The sequence below is a fragment of the Panthera uncia genome (assembly GCF_023721935.1).
Source record: "Panthera uncia isolate 11264 chromosome A1 unlocalized genomic scaffold, Puncia_PCG_1.0 HiC_scaffold_17, whole genome shotgun sequence".
Lineage (NCBI taxonomy): Eukaryota > Metazoa > Chordata > Mammalia > Carnivora > Felidae > Panthera > Panthera uncia.
This window is the reverse complement of record NW_026057577.1, coordinates 48,363,409-48,379,210: the sequence shown is the minus strand read 5'-3', so window position 1 is coordinate 48,379,210 and position 15,802 is coordinate 48,363,409. Positions and strand designations below refer to the sequence as shown.

The 15,802-nt window shown below is 38.9% G+C and overlaps 1 protein-coding gene across 1 annotated transcript in view; it reads right to left on the bottom strand.

Moving 5' to 3' along the window:
• NLN (neurolysin) overlaps positions 1-15,802 on the bottom strand; it is a 102,059-nt gene that overhangs the window by 20,707 nt on the left and 65,550 nt on the right. The window contains exons 7-9 of the mRNA XM_049649538.1: positions 10,218-10,353; positions 8,913-9,279; positions 4,455-4,656 (exon numbers count right to left, since the gene is read on the bottom strand). Coding sequence (XP_049505495.1) covers positions 4,455-4,656; positions 8,913-9,279; positions 10,218-10,353 — 705 coding nt within the window. The remainder of the gene's footprint in view (positions 1-4,454; positions 4,657-8,912; positions 9,280-10,217; positions 10,354-15,802) is intronic.

The window sequence follows — 15,802 nt, the reverse complement described above, 5'->3', positions numbered from 1 at the left end:
GTGCTGTCTCCAAGGCACAGAAGAGGAGCACAAAAATGGTTATAGTCAGTAGAGTAGCAAAGAGCATGACAGATCGTGGGTGAACCATTTAACCCTCTTGAGTATCAGTTTTCTCTGCTTGAAAATGTGGGGAATAATAGTACAATAAGAGAAGTAGGTTGGTAAATCCACTTCAGGGAATACTGTGAGGATAAAATTAATTAATGAATGGAAGGCAGTGATTATGGTGTCTGGAACATGGACAGTGCTCACCAAGCCTTGACTGTTATTATCCTTCTTAGCCTGCCCAGTTTGCCTAACCAGGTATGGTCTTGACTGATGTCATTGTGACTGTCCTCGGTTTCCTCCAAGTATCTATTTTTCCATATTAATACTGAATATATTCTCTTCAACTAATCCCGCCATTTGTAATCCTCTATAAACTGCTCATTCTGTTCTGGCTTCTGGAATCAAATTTCCAAATAGGCAATAATCATTAAAAAAACAGAAAAATCCAAACTTGGTTTCTAATCACCTTCAACAGATCTTCACCCAAAATCCACTGAGGATAAGCATTTGTGAATCTCTTAAACTGTAAGCAACAGTACTTTGCCTCATGGACTCTTTTTCCCCCCTATTAAATTGTGACTTGTGTGTTACATATTGATCCCCAAAGGGTTGCATTATGTATAAATTATAGTTAGAAAAATACTTCAAATATATATGGCACTTTATGCTTTACCAAATAACTTTCACACATTATTAAATCTCACCAGCACCCCAGGCAAGTAGGTATGAGAAGTGTTGTCTTCATCTATGAGTAAGAAAAATGAGATGGCTCAAGGAGGTGAAATAACTTGCCAAAAGTCACACAGTCAGGCCCACAAGTACATGGATGGTTTTTAATGCAGTGTTCTTATCCTAACACTAGCATGCCTTCCTGACTGGTACAGGGTTTACTTACAAGACGAGAAGCTCTCTATTAGACTTTTGACCAAATTAACAAATTATTTGGAATTACATAATTTGAAGTTTTTCTGCTCTTCCATTCCTTTCACTTTGAATTAATAAGGCTTTATTATGATTATGTGTTGCTTTAAAATGATCTCTAACAGTCCAAAACTCATTGCTTTTAATGTGCAAACGAACAAAGACATCCCAATGGAAGCTATTAAGAAGTATGACTTTTCTTTTCTACCTAAGTTCAAAAGGCCAGTGATTACTGAGAGCCCAAACCACAATAAAGCCAAGAAACAGGAACAGATTCTAAAGATACCACCTTGTGATTGTATCTTCAAAATTATATATCCAGTAGTATAAACACAAGAAAATATGAGTGAAACTTTATCTCCTGAATGATGAGACAGTAGACATATTGAACTAGTGCACTTACATGTTTGAAAACTGTAGACACATTTAATGTGTGTCTGCAGACACATTTAAATATTACTATGACAAGCTCCAACGAGCTCTTCTGATCATCAAACTTGCACACTGCCAAGGTGAGGAACCTAAACAGTGAGCTGCTATATCTTAAAATCAATCCAGTGAATATGTATGGCAAATTTAATTCACTATGTATTTCTCAGGGAAGTCAGATGTATTACTAAACACAGAAGCTATTAAGCTCCTTATTCACTACCACCCAGTTTAGGTCAATACAAAAGGTTTTGAAATTAGTTTAGAGCTGCAAAAAAATGGTCCTGTGCCCCTTACTTTTGAGAAAAAGTAGTGATTATTGGTTCTGTATACAATTACCTAAAAGTTCTTTTTATTTTAATTGATGTGTAGTGGACATATAATATTAATTTCAGGTGTACAACATGGTAATTCAACATTTTTATCTTTAAAAGTTCTTAAAACATTACAGGACACTTGAAAGAATTAAAAGACAAATAGAGATTTTTTCAAAGATAATCTTGTGAGGAGATGACCGATCAAGGGATTGTACTACATACTATTTAACTATATGACACATTTTGTGTTCATGGAGGAGGTTAGGCAAACTCCAAGAATTGAATATAGTCCACTGTTTCAAGAGACACCATATACGAACACTGTCATCATCATATATACTATCATCAGTATATGAGTACATATACTGACTCATGTATATATTATATATTCATAGATGTATATCAATAATTATATCAATATAATTAAAATATACTACATTATTCATTACAACATTTTAGAAAAACGAAAACTAGACTTATCCTAATTAAAGGAAATGTCAGCCAGAGAATGGACAATGACTGAAAATAAATATTTCAGGATCCCTATAGCTGTGAAAGTACTTTAAGACTATAAGAAAGAAAATTTAGTTTATTCTGAAAGATTTCCTTTCCTTGGCTTGAACACAGGATAGAAATGGCTATATCAGTATATAAGGACTTTTTTACCTGAACAGATTCATACCTTATTTCCCTATGTTTTTTTTTTTTTTAAACACGGAAATACCAGAATGTAAAGATAAAATGTTGAAACAACTAAACAGTTTTTTTTAACAATAGTGACAGTGGTATTTTGGAATTAAGTAGGTACATTTTTAGTCATTATAATGATTAGGAGCAGTTGTGAGGGCTGGGGATGCTAGATGTCCAGGACTGAATTGTACATACCAGGAAAATTAAAAAAAAAAAGGTCCCATATGCTGCAGGCCATTCATATATCCTACTGGATATTCACACAAGTGAAAAATCTATAATTAAGTGAGTCCAGACACCAACTCTATTGCACATATTTCTGTAAATTATTTTTTACCCACTTTTAATTTCCAGGACTCCTTACTGGGATCTACTGTGTAAATCAAAGTAAGACTGCTTTTTTGTTTAGAAGTTTCCCAAGAGATGCTCACCATATTGGAAAATCATGTCACCACTGGTGCTATTGACCAATATGGAATGTCTCTCTGATCCCCCATTCATATGTTAAAACGTAACCTCCAATGTGATGGTAGGTAATAAGGCCTTTGCGAGGTACTTAGGTCATGAAGGTAGAGCCTCCATTAGTGGGATTTAGTGTCCTTACAAGAGAGATCCCAGGGAGTTCCCCTGCCCTGTCCACCATGTGAAGACATAGTGAGAAGGCACCATCTCTGAACCAGAAAGCAGGTTCTCACCAGACACCAAATCTGCCAGCACCATGATCTTGGTCTTTTAGCCTCTGGAACTGACTAAGAAATAAATTTCTGTTGCTTATAAGCCACCTAGTCTATGGTATTCTACTATAGTAACCTGAACCAAGACATTTGGCAATACCGTTCTAGGACTTGAGTTGACAACACAAACCACATTTATCACTCTGTAGTTTCTGCTACTGGATTTTATTCATAATGAATACTTCATTATGTCTTACTACATAGCCATATCCAGGCATTACTATTTGGAAAACATAAAAATATATTTCTTTTATGTTCAGTGAGGGCATTCTATCAATTTAAAAAATTCTTTGTATGGAGAAAGGCTGTTAGGGAAAAAAAGAGTAAAATCAAAATAAAGTGCTGAGTATAGTTAGGAGTACTGTAGCAATATTGGCTTCTTGGTTGTGACAAATGTATTACAATAACATTAGATGTTAACAGTAGAGGAAATAAGGTGAGGGATACCTGGGCAATTTTTATACTATCTTTGAAAGTTTTCTGTAAATATGAAATTATTCTAACCAAAAATTTCTTATTAACAAGTTTACCTTTAGAGATGCATAGAGATTTCGAATTTGGAAAACTGTTCCTCCATTTCTGTTAACATTAGTTTTCTAAACTGTCAGGCTGAACTACTAACTTGATGTTTTCATATGTCAAATAACAGCTAAATATGAACAAGTTCGTATGGTTTATCCTAGAATAGTGTGGGGCGAGTTTACCAAACTGTATTACAAAGCTGAGAAAAAATGTACTTTTCATTTTCAGAAGTAAAGAGAAATGAGTTGCAATCTACTGCACATACCCACATGCACTTCTTCGCAAAGTCTCCCCATGGTTATAGTATATTACCTATGATTTTGATTTGAAGCTAGTAATGGAAGGTGTTTCAACATAATTTATTATTAAAAAAAAGAGTTGAGTCTGAGACCATTGAAAACCACTAAACCACTGAACTAAACAAAGCATTAGTAAGTGGAAGAGACAGATTACAGCATAGTTTATCTGTGAAGCTTACACTAAATTCCTATGCAGAAGAAAAGAATGAAAGGAAAAAAACAGTATTTGTAACCCTTAATGATAAGTCTTCCTTCTTTTTCTTCTGCAGGGTGGTCTTCAGTGAGCTCTTTGATCAGTGAATTAAATTCCTAGTAAAAATCTGGTGTTAAAGAGGACACAATAAGAAAAATTTCATGTTTTTACAGAAGGCCTATGAAATTCTTGAGCACATTCAGCTTTTGAAAACACATGTAAGGGGAGGAACCTAACAGCAGTAGAAAAAATAAAAAGCCAGAAAAGCAACTGATAGGTTTACTATAAAACACTCACTCACCTGTGCACAAATCTGATGCATGACATGACCAAATTCATGGAAGTAAGTCCGCACCTCATCATGCCTCAGGAGAGAGGGACGACCAGCTATTGGCTGAGAGAAGTTCACCACAAGGGCAGCCACTGACATCATGCGGCTCCCATCAGGGAGGAGGCAGCCGGGCTGGAGACCAAAGCAGGCTGCGTGGTTGTACTTTCCTTCCCTGGGAACCAGAAGCATTGTTGGTGAGATAGGAACGCTCTTCTCTAGCAACAACATTGCTGTGACCTCTCTCAGTCATTAAGTCTTATTTGATACCAGAGGACACTTTGGAACATGTAATCCACCCTTTAGAAAGTAGGTCAGCATTTTATTAAAATGGACAAACTAAAACTAAGCAAATAAAAACCCCACTATCACTTCACATGAGTTATATTGCCAAGGTTTCTTCTGTTGAAAAATCTTAATGTAAGAATTAAGAATATACACGGGGCGCCTGGGTGGCTCAGTCGGTTAAGCGTCCGACTTCGGCTCAGGTCATGATCTCACGGTTCGTGGGTTCGAGCCCCGCGTCGGGCTCTGTGCTGACAGCTCAGAGCCTGGAGCCTGTTTCAGATTCTGTGTCTCCCTCTCTCTGACTCTCCCCCATTCATGCTCTGTCTCTCTCTGTCTCAAAAATAAATAAACATTAAAAAAAAAATTTAAAAAAATAAAAAAATAAAAAAATAAAAAAAAAAAGAATATACACCACACCTACTGTAGAGCTCAGTGTTTAATTTATTTTAATGGGATCTTGCTTTTCTCCTTCAAAGATGGTGTCACTAAACACTAAACTGTGTTGAAGCAAGCTTGAGGTAAAAGATATAGTTTGATACACTAGGTAGTTTTTTCTTAAAGTGAGAATTGATAAAAACCAAATACCAGACAATAAGTTTTTCCTTTTATTCAAGGAAGGAAGAATAAGTATTCACAAGTAAATGAGCTCCTTTTATAAAATAGTCAGGACTTTTTGAAACAGAATACTTTTAGTTAGCTTAGGAAAAAGCATAAATTATACTATAAAGTGGTCTATTCTTGGACAATGGGGTATCAGTGATGGTCTCTCCAAAAGCTATGTGCAACTGGACTTTATTCTAGAAGTAGGCTTTCTTCTTCTTCTTTTTTTTTTTTTTTCCTCAGAAAACTAATGGTACTTTCAGGTTTGGGGTAGAACTTTTAATTTGATTTGTTTTGATTTATACATACATTTTTTTGTTTTATCTTTACTTGCTGACTACTCGTCTTTCCCCCCCCCCCCCACTGATACCATTCAATTAAAAAAAAAAAAAAAAAAAACTAGCCTTTTCCAGCTTTCTATTATGAGGTATAAAGCTGAAAAGTGTGTTGTTCCTATATCTGTATAACAATATGCTGCACAATCTCCAAATCACAACTTTTCTTGAATTTATCAGAAATCGGAAGGCAATCAACTAACTCACAATCTAAGACAGATGACTTTAAGGAGAGAGGAAGTGAGGAAGCAAGCATTTTTTCACCTGGGGCAAATACTACAAACACCAGTGAGAAAAGTCTTTTAACAAATTGTTAGGGGCACCTGGGTGGCTCAGTAGGTTAAGTGGCTGACTCTTGGTTTCGGCTCAGGTTACATCTCACAGTTGGTTTGTTCGTTCGAGCCCCACACTGGGCGCCGTGCTGACACCTCAGAGCCTGCTTAGGATTCTTTCTCTCTCCCGCTCTTTCTGCCCCTCCCCTGCTTGCTCGCTCTCTCTCAAAATAAACAAACAAACACAAATTTATAAAAAAAACAAAACTGTTAAAGGCCATCGTGGGCCAGCAAAACAGGGAGACACTGGGAGATATATATATATATATATATATATATATATATATATATATAAATAATATAGCCATTTGCAGGGTCTTCTCCCTGGACACACACAAAAGGACGGTAGCAGGATGACAGCCCTGAGACAGCATCAGCCTTGATGTAGGCCTGGGGATAGGGAGCCTCTACCTTGATAAAGGAATGAAGCACTGCCTTCTGGGAGGAAAGGCAACAAACCCTGTTGTCCTATCAGCACTGGTGAAAACCCACTGCCACTGGGAAAGAGAAGAGAAAAAAACCTCTACTTCTGAAGGAAGGGACATAGTGTGGACCCAGACATACCACTGAGGGTGGGGCGGGACCACTGAACAGGCTGAATCATCCCTGAGCAGGGACATGGGAAGGGAAGGCGGAGAGAGAAGGGGAGAGAACCCATGAACATGTACACCAGAAACTGTACAACGAATGTCATAAAATTTTCATCCAGCCAAGCTTCTGGTTGTTCAATGGGCTAATCAGTGTTTCTGGAAGAATTTTGTGTAGTTAGCTGGAAATGCATAAAGAGATCCATAAATCTTATTTTTAACGGGGGAAAAATAACTAAAGTAATCTGGAACATGTATATCCTGTTATATTTTATACCTCTTGGTACATTATGAAAGGCTAAAAACGTATCCTCCCCACACCCCCTCCAAAGTATTCCTAATTTGAGAGTAATGTCAGTGCTACTATGTTAGAGAGACAAGGGTTGAGATATTTGGAGAATTTTTAAAGTGTAAGAATAGCTTAAAATCAAAGATTTTCTATCAATTTAAAAATCAGTGCCATTGAGGGGTTTTTAATCTTTCCTTTCAAAAAATAAACTTGACACATTTAATTTTAAGGGATTCTTTATTCTGAGGTTTTGCCTTTTCACATATTGTTTATAAAATGATGTGGATTTAAAAAAAAATGTCCTTTCCTTATCAAGCATCTTCTATCGGAACCATCAGAATACTTTTGTTTTTCTTTTGAAGATCTCAGTATTCAATGAAAAAAATTGAAATGTGATTAAAAAAAAGTAACTGGTCTTTCTTAGACCTATTCCAAAAATCCTTTTTTGAGTCACAACACAAATTACCCTCCCTTACTTTTATGGAGTGACAGGAAGGTGACAGGAAGTGAATATTAAGTAGGTCACTACTTTCACAAGAGATCAGCTTCTGATCCCCATACCAGTGCTGGTAGGAACGGCTAGATATTAGAGTATGAAAGAAATCAATGATATGTTGGCAGGGAGACAGCAGGATGGGGTGGCAAGAACTGCTAACTTTGACACTGGAAGTAGAATTTGGGGACAGTTACAGAAGACTCCAAGGTTGAAGGATCTCTCCTGAAAGAATTCTTGCTTAAAATTGTATGCTGACACTCTTCAATTAAAAATAGATCCATCTACATTTGACAAGGGCTTATTTTTAGACCATATCAAAAGTGAAATTAAGTCCATAAAACATTGGGATAAGACATCACTGTCCGTCCACTTGTCTGAATGGCATAGTTATTCAGCCTCCTTCCCAGCAGCTACCCAAAGTCACCTAAAGTCTGTGGATTAAAAACTTGTTTATGCTGCTCAAGTAGGGGGATACTGTAATTTCCTTTGGCCTATTTAGTAAGATGAATTGGTAATTGGTTAACAGGCTGGCTTTGGTTTAGAAAGGAGCTTAGAGGGGCGCCTGGGTGGCTCAGTCAGTTAAACATCCGACTTTGGCTCAGGTCATGATCTCGTGGTTTGTGGGTTTGAGCCCCGCGTTGGGCTCAGAGCCTGGAGCCTGCTACAGATTCTGTGTCTCCCACTCTCTGCCCCTCTCCCACCTCTCAAAAATAAATAAACATTAAAAAAAATGTTTAAAAAAAAAAAAAGAAAGCAGCCTAGAGAGAATGTGATTCAAATCCTTTCATGTCTGATGAAACAGAGTCCATAGTTACCACATGTTTCAGAGATAGTATTTTGAATTCTTATCATTGGCTGAATACCTAGCCTGGGTGATATGCATATACAGCCTGATGCACAGAACAATCCTATAAAGGGATCACCAGCCCCATACTACAGAGGAAGAGATGGAGTCTCAAAGAGATTAAGTCACTTAAGCATCCCAACTCAATTTGAATGACTACAAAGACTGTGGTATTCTTACTGTATTACGCTGCCTCTCAGCCAGACTCAGGGAAGTGGCCATAGACTGAAGAGTACTGGCAGACAGATTACCTGAATAACAAATATTTTGGGGGCCAATTTAAAATTAAGTAAGTGTAGTACACAAACTAGATAATGATGATAACGATGATAACAGCTGCAAATTGCTGCAATTGCTATATGCTGGGTAGTCTTCCAATTAATGTTTTGCATGTGATTAATCATTTTATCCTTCTACAAAGCAGGTAGAAGTAACATTCCTGTTTTATCGGACCTATAATATAGGTAAAGAAACTGAGGCGCAGGAACATTAAGTAAGTTGCCTAGTAAGTATCGGAGCCAGTCTCTCTGGCTTCAGAGCTTGTATCTCTACTTGCATTATGGAGAACCACACAAGAGAACTCTGGAAGACAAGAGTCTTAATCTGGGTAGGAACTGAATCCCTAAGGTCCCTTTCTTCCAACAACATGATCCTCAGTACCTTGGATAGAGGTCCAAGTAGAACTGTCCCAGTACTTCTCCTGTGGCTTTATCCTTCACAGTGTAAAGTGTAACACTTGTATTCCACACATGAGCATCTGCCACTTGCTCAAATGAAAGCCCCAACAACTCCTGGTAGATGTTGAGTAAGCCTTCAGTGACCACTTCAATTGGGAAGTATTCCTTGAGTATCTCTTGATCTATGGAATACTTGAGTTCTTCCGTCTGAGTCATGTAGTAATGGAGATCCCAGGCGTTGATTTTCCCATCGTATTCAAAACCTCTCTCTTCACATTCCTTTTTCTTCAAATTCAAAATAAACTCTCGCTCTGCCTCACCCAAGGGTTTTAATTTCTGGCTTAAATCATCTGTGAGGGAAGTGAGAAAAGTCAGTGATTTACTGCTTCTGGGAGCAAGCACATTCATACATATACTGCTGTTTTAGCATGGTGCTTCCTGCTTTGAATACTTGATACAGATAATTGGGAGCAAGGAAGGGCGGAAGGAAAGAGAGAGGGAGGGATGGATAGCAGGCTCTGTTATGACAGTACGGCTGTTCTTTTCAGGGTAATTTATTTCATGGCTCCTTGCCCTCCCATTTTTTTTAGCACCAGCCAAACCAGGCCATAACTTCCTCACACCATCAACAAAGCTCAAGTTTATCTCAGAGAACTCTGACTCCAGAGTGTTATAATTCAGGAAACAAAACAATAGTGCAACCAGCTCATATACATGATTATTCTTCAATGAGATTAGACTCCTGAAAAAGCCAGGGAAAATAAATCAGATGTGACCTGGGATCACTATTAGTAAAAACTACTCAACGCCTAAACACCATGGGTTTATCACTAATCCCTTCCTATGAAGAACGTCTAATTGGACACTTTTAGCAATTCCACTTTTTAGATGGATGCCACAATTTATATACTGTGGTTAATTCTATTTTAATTTCTCCCTAATTTATTTTAATTTAAAATTGGCATATTCCCATCTGAGTTACCCTCTTGCCGCCTGTATTCACACACTCTCTCACAGTTTTAGTCAGAACTGTATCGCTTTGTATACTCCCTAAGTTTCCTTCTTTCTCCTTACAGCATTCCTCATGCTGTTGGCTTCACCTTACACTCTGGGGCTCCCTTTCAAATTGCCATGTCCCCTACAGTACCAAACACACGTTTATCTTACATATGTGACAAAGAGTAAAGGATAAATACATAATAAGAACATACACAGTTAGCCAAATACAGTTCAACACTCAAAGACAAAGAAAAATGGAAATACAAAACAGATTTAAAAGAGACCCAACCTAGAAAGGCTGTTACATGGCTTGTACTCTTTGCAGTGTTCATTTCAAGGACAAAGTCAGCATGTGTGCTGTAGCCGAGGAGTTTGGCCACCTTGGCCCGCAGTGGGAGTAGCTGCTGCAGAATTAAGGTGTTTTCCTGGTAATAAACAACAAAAACAAAGATTAATAATTCACTGGATCCAAAGAACTAAAAGGAAGTTATTACATGTGTTTTGGGGTTGGTAAACTGTCAAATATTTTTAGACCATCTCAACCTTGTAATAAATTACTCCATTTCAGTGTTACAGACATTTTTAAAATTCATGATCCAGGGGTACCTCGATGGCTCAGTCAGTTAAAGATCCAACTTCAGCTCAGGTCATTATCTCACAATTCATGGGTTTGAGCCCTGCATCGGACTTTGTGCTGACAGCTCAGAGCCTGGAGCCTGCTTTGGATTCTGTATCTCCCTCTCTTTTTCTGCCCCTCCCCTGCTTGTGCTCGCTCTCTCTCAAAAATATTTAAAAAAAAATTCATGATCCAATTTTATTTCTGAAATAATTGACTTTTTAAGCCTCAGGGGACTCCTATGAGGTCTTAATAAAATTTTAGGTACTGTAAACTTAAGAGTTAAAATGTATTAGGGTGCCTGGGTGGCTGAGTAGGTTAAGTGTCTGACTTCGGCTCAGGTCATGATCTTATGATTTGTCAGTTTGAGCCCTGAATCAGGCTCTGTGCTGACAGCTCAGAGCCTAGAGCCTGCTTTGGATTCTGTGTCTCCCTCTCTCTCTGCCCCTCAGCTGCTCGCACTCTGTCTCTCTCTCAAAAATAAATAAACATTAAAAAAAAAAAAAGAGTTAAAATGTATAAAAATGTATTCTTAAGGACCACAGTGATTCCACATTTAATTTCATTGACAAGACTATAACAAATGTATATGTACATTAAGTTGTTTTTTTGGTGGTTAAATATATATATATATATATATTCATATATGTATATTTGTCACTTTAACTTCACATATAGTATGGCTATTTAAAAAAATAGTATTAATGAGGATGTGAAGAATTTGGAAACTCTGTGTGTTACTGATGTGAATGTAAAAAGTATAGCTGCTATGGAAAACAGTATTGCAATTCCTCAAAAAATTAAACACATAATTACCATATGATACAGCAATTTCACTTGGGGGTATACATCCCAAAGAGCGGAAGCAGGCACTCAAACAGATATTTGTACACCTGTGTTCACTACAGCATTATATGAATATTAGCCAAGTGGTGAAAGCATCCCAAATGTCCATCAGTGGATGAATGGAAAAAGAAAATGTGGGGCACCTGGGTGGCTTAGTCAGTTGAGTATCTGACTTCGGCTCAGGTCATGATCTCGCAGTTTGTGAATTCAAGCCCACGTCAGGCTCTATGTTGACAGCTTGGAGCCTGGAGCCTCTTCAGATTCTGTGTGTCTCTCTCTGCCCCTCCCCCACTTGCACTCTGTTTCTCTCTGTCTGTCTCAAAAATAAACATAAAAAAAAAGATGAAGAAGAAAGGGGCATCTGGGTGGCTCAGTCGGCTAAGCATCTGACTTCAGCTCAGGTCATGACCTTGCCATTTGTGAGTTCAAGCCCCACGTTGGGCTCTGTGCTGATAGCTCGAGCCTGGAGCCCACTTTGGATTCTGTGTCTCCCTCTCTCTCTACCCATCCCCAGCTTGCGCTCTGTTTCTCTCAAAGATAAATAAACATTAAAAAAAAGAAATTAAAAAAAAAAGAAAATGTGGTATATACGTATAATGGAATATTATTCCATCTTAAAAAGGAAAAGAAATTTTGACACATGCTAAAATATGGATAAACCTGGATAAAATATGGATATGCTAAGTAAAATAAGGAGGTCACAAAAGGATAAATATTCTGATTCCACTTACATGAGGTTCCTAGAGGAGTCAAATTCATAGAGCCAGAAAGTAGAACAGTGGATGCCACGGGGAGGGGGCAGGGGGATTCGGAGTTAGTGTTTAATGGGTACAGAGTCTTAGATGAGAAAGATGAGCAAGTCTGAAGACACATGGTGGTGATTGTGGCAGAACAATGTGAAGGGACTTAATGCCGTAGAACTCTCTACACTTACAAATGCTTCAGGGATTTGTCTCAAATTATAACAAACATTTTTTTTTTTTTTTTTTGCTTTCTGTATGTATTAAGAATACAAATAATGATATTGCTTTATTTATTTTAGCAACAAAAGGAAGAGTAATCCCATGGAGAAAGCAAATAAATGTTGGGGCTAAAGAAAAATTACCCCCAATGATTAAATCAGCAAATTTATTTACAGACATGTTTCTAAAGAAGATCACACACTGGGGTTAGTCTACCTGGGTTCATAATTAGGCTCCACCATTTGAGCCTTTGAGAAGTCCTTTAACCTTTTCAAGCCTAATTTTTTCGTTTGTAAGATGTGGCTAATAAAAGTAGCTAAGGCACAGTGTGATAATGAAGATTCAAGTAAGAATATAGGTCAAGTGTACAGAAAAGTACCTGGTACAAGAGCAAATACTACATATAGTCAGTTCAGCATCTGACTCTTGATTTTGGCTCAGATCATGATCCCAGGGTTATGAAATCAAGCCCTGCATTGGGCTCTGATGAGCATGGAGCCATGCTTAAGATTCTCTCTCTCTCTCCCCCTCTCCCCTGTTCATACACGCTCTAAAATAACAAAACAAAACAAAAAAAACCTTCAAGTATGGAAACATGGATAAGAGAAACACGTAATATAATTCTTCAAGTTCTAAAATTAACTAGTTTGAGGAAGGGGGCAGGAGGGAAAAATATAATATAATTAACTAGTTTGAGTTTTTCTTCCATCTTTTTCAGTTATCCCAGACCTCTCTGGACTGCCAATTTTCTCCAAATACTCACCCTCCCCCATTCTTTCTTACAGTAATAGAATTTCCTGAGGTTTTGCCGGACACATGGTACCCTGACTGCCTTCCCTACCCTTCCTTAAAACTAGTTGTGGCCACGTGATACACAATGGGACAAGGGACTGTCAATGAGGTGATGAGTGAAATTCCTGGCTCATCTCTTTATAGAGGCTTATCTCACCAGCTGTTAAATGCAGACGATGATGACCTTAAAAGCCACAATAGCGAGGACTGCAGAACTATCCCTTCCAGGGCGGATCACTCATCTATGTACTGTTAGTTGCAAGGCAAATAAACCTTTCTTTAAAAATTGTGTAAAACAGGGGCACTTGGATGGCTCAGTTGGTTGAATGTCCAATTTTGGCTTGGGTCATGGTCTGGTAGTTTGGGAGTCTGAACCCTGCGACAAGCTCACTGCTGTCGGCGTGGAGCCTTGGAGCCTGCTTTGAATCCTCTGTCCCCCTCTCTCTGCCCCTCCCCACTCATGCTCTTTCTCTCAAAAAACAAATAAACTTAAAAAAAATTGTGGTAAAACATATATAACGTAAAATATGCCATTTTAACTATTTAAAAATTATTTAAGAACTTTATTAACAGGCGCTTGCCAACTGTTGACTTTTTGAAAAAATCACTTTTTGAAAAAATCAAGTTGCAAACTTTCATTACACATTAAAAATGAGATTCTTAAAAATCTCAACTTGACCAGATAGGAAAACAGTTTAAAAACCTTTAAAGACATATTGAGAAAAATCAGGCTTAAATTTAAAAAAAATATTGGTCATTACCAAAAAGAGATGTCTTTAGGTAAAAATAATAAAAACCCATGTTGCATAGATAATGCAGATTAGAAGTTTTAGTCATCTGTTCAATGGACAAAAGGCAAGCACTTCAGGTCTTCAGCTCCAATCTTTTGTCCATTTCTTTTTTTTTTTTTTTATGTTTTAATTTTTACACTTGAGAGACAGAGAACAAGCAGGGCATGGGCAGGGAGAAAGAGACAGAATCTAAAGCAGGCTGTAGGCTCGGAGCCGTCAGCACAGAGCCCAATGCGGGACACAAACTCATGAACTGAGATCATGACCTGAGCCAAATGCATAACCAACTGAGCTACCCAGGTACTCCTTGTTCATTTCTTATTGTTGGAATTTCATATTCACTTCTTGTGGAAGGATGAAACCATATGATGGTAGAGAAGGTAAGCCGGCATTTACTCAGCCAGCAGACTACTTCTCAGCCTATAGATTTGGCTGCTTTGGTCTCTGTGCCATCTTGTGGCTTAGGGTTTTCTGGTTGCCTGTATGGGTCACTGAAGTTGTATCGGCAGTGACCCTGAGGTGGCTGCTGACACTTGGTCTCATCTTGATTTTCCTTACTGTCTTCACTGCCATCCTCTCTAGGCTGTCTCTGGAGAGGAGGACCCCTGTAGAGTTGTGGTCTGCCTTGCTCTCCTTCACTCTACTTGCCAGTGCCCTCTAGCACTTCTCCCTGCACGGGAGGGTTGGAAGACTGGTTGGCGACCCTGGCAGGTAGGAACCATGGCCTGCAGGAGGGCAGGCGTGGTAGGGTCTGGCCTTCGGGAGCACCATTCCAGGCCTTCTCTCCCAGTCCCCATCTCACTATTCTGGTACTTCTGTGGGTAACTGTGGGGAGGAGCCCCATGACAGAGAATCAGTAACAGTTACCATCAGCTGTGCATTTACTGCCTAGCGCTGGGGCTCCATGAGGGCCTGTCACAATTGCTGCCTCCATACCCTTTCCTTCTCCAACACCAAACTCCAGTCTCTCCCTCTCCTACACTGTGCAGGTATCTCCCTGGGTTATTCTTTTTTTTTTTTTTTTTCTAATGTTTATTTATTTATTTTGAGAGAGGGAGAGAGAGAGAGAGAGAAAGCATACATGAATGGGGCAGAGGGACAAAGAGAGAGGGACAGAGCATCTCAAGCAGGCTCCAGGTTCAACATGGAACCCAATGTGGGGCTCGATCCCACAACCATGAGATCATGACCTGAGCTGAAATCAAGAGTCAGATGCTTAACCCACTGAGCCACTCAGGTGCGCCCACACCGGGTTATTCTTTATGGCAGTCTGGAGCAGAAACGCATCTTCCTTGGTCTCATTTCTGTTGATGAAACCACAATTGTTTCTTACACGCTGAACCACTGGACAGTTCCAAAAATCTTCGTTGTGATGACCTGTCTCTGCCGACCACAGAGGTGAGGGGGCCTAGGGTCTGCAGAGCAGAGGGTGGGTGAGGGCTGGGTCCCCCTCTCCCTGCTCGTGGTGGCCGTGATGGTGACTGGGCTGGCTGAGGTAGCTGTATCTCCTCGGGGTGTGATGCGAACTGGCCAGTGGGGGCTGGGCTGCTCAGGGCTCTCTGCTCCTACTCCCGCTGGAACTCCCATTTTAAACATTTTTCAGTGTACAATTCAGTAGCACAAATTGCATTTATGCTATTGTGCAACCACTACTACTATCTGTTTCCAAAACTTTTCCAACACTCCAAACAGAAACTTGGTAACCATTAAACAGCAATTCTCCAGTGTCCCCAACCTCTGCCAACCACTAATCCTTTCTCAAGAGAAATAACTTTTATCTTACTTGAGTCACTATGCTTTTGGCTGGCTTTTGTTAGCTGCTTAACCTGTAACCTTATACCCACAGAGGTTGATATTAGGAATAGGG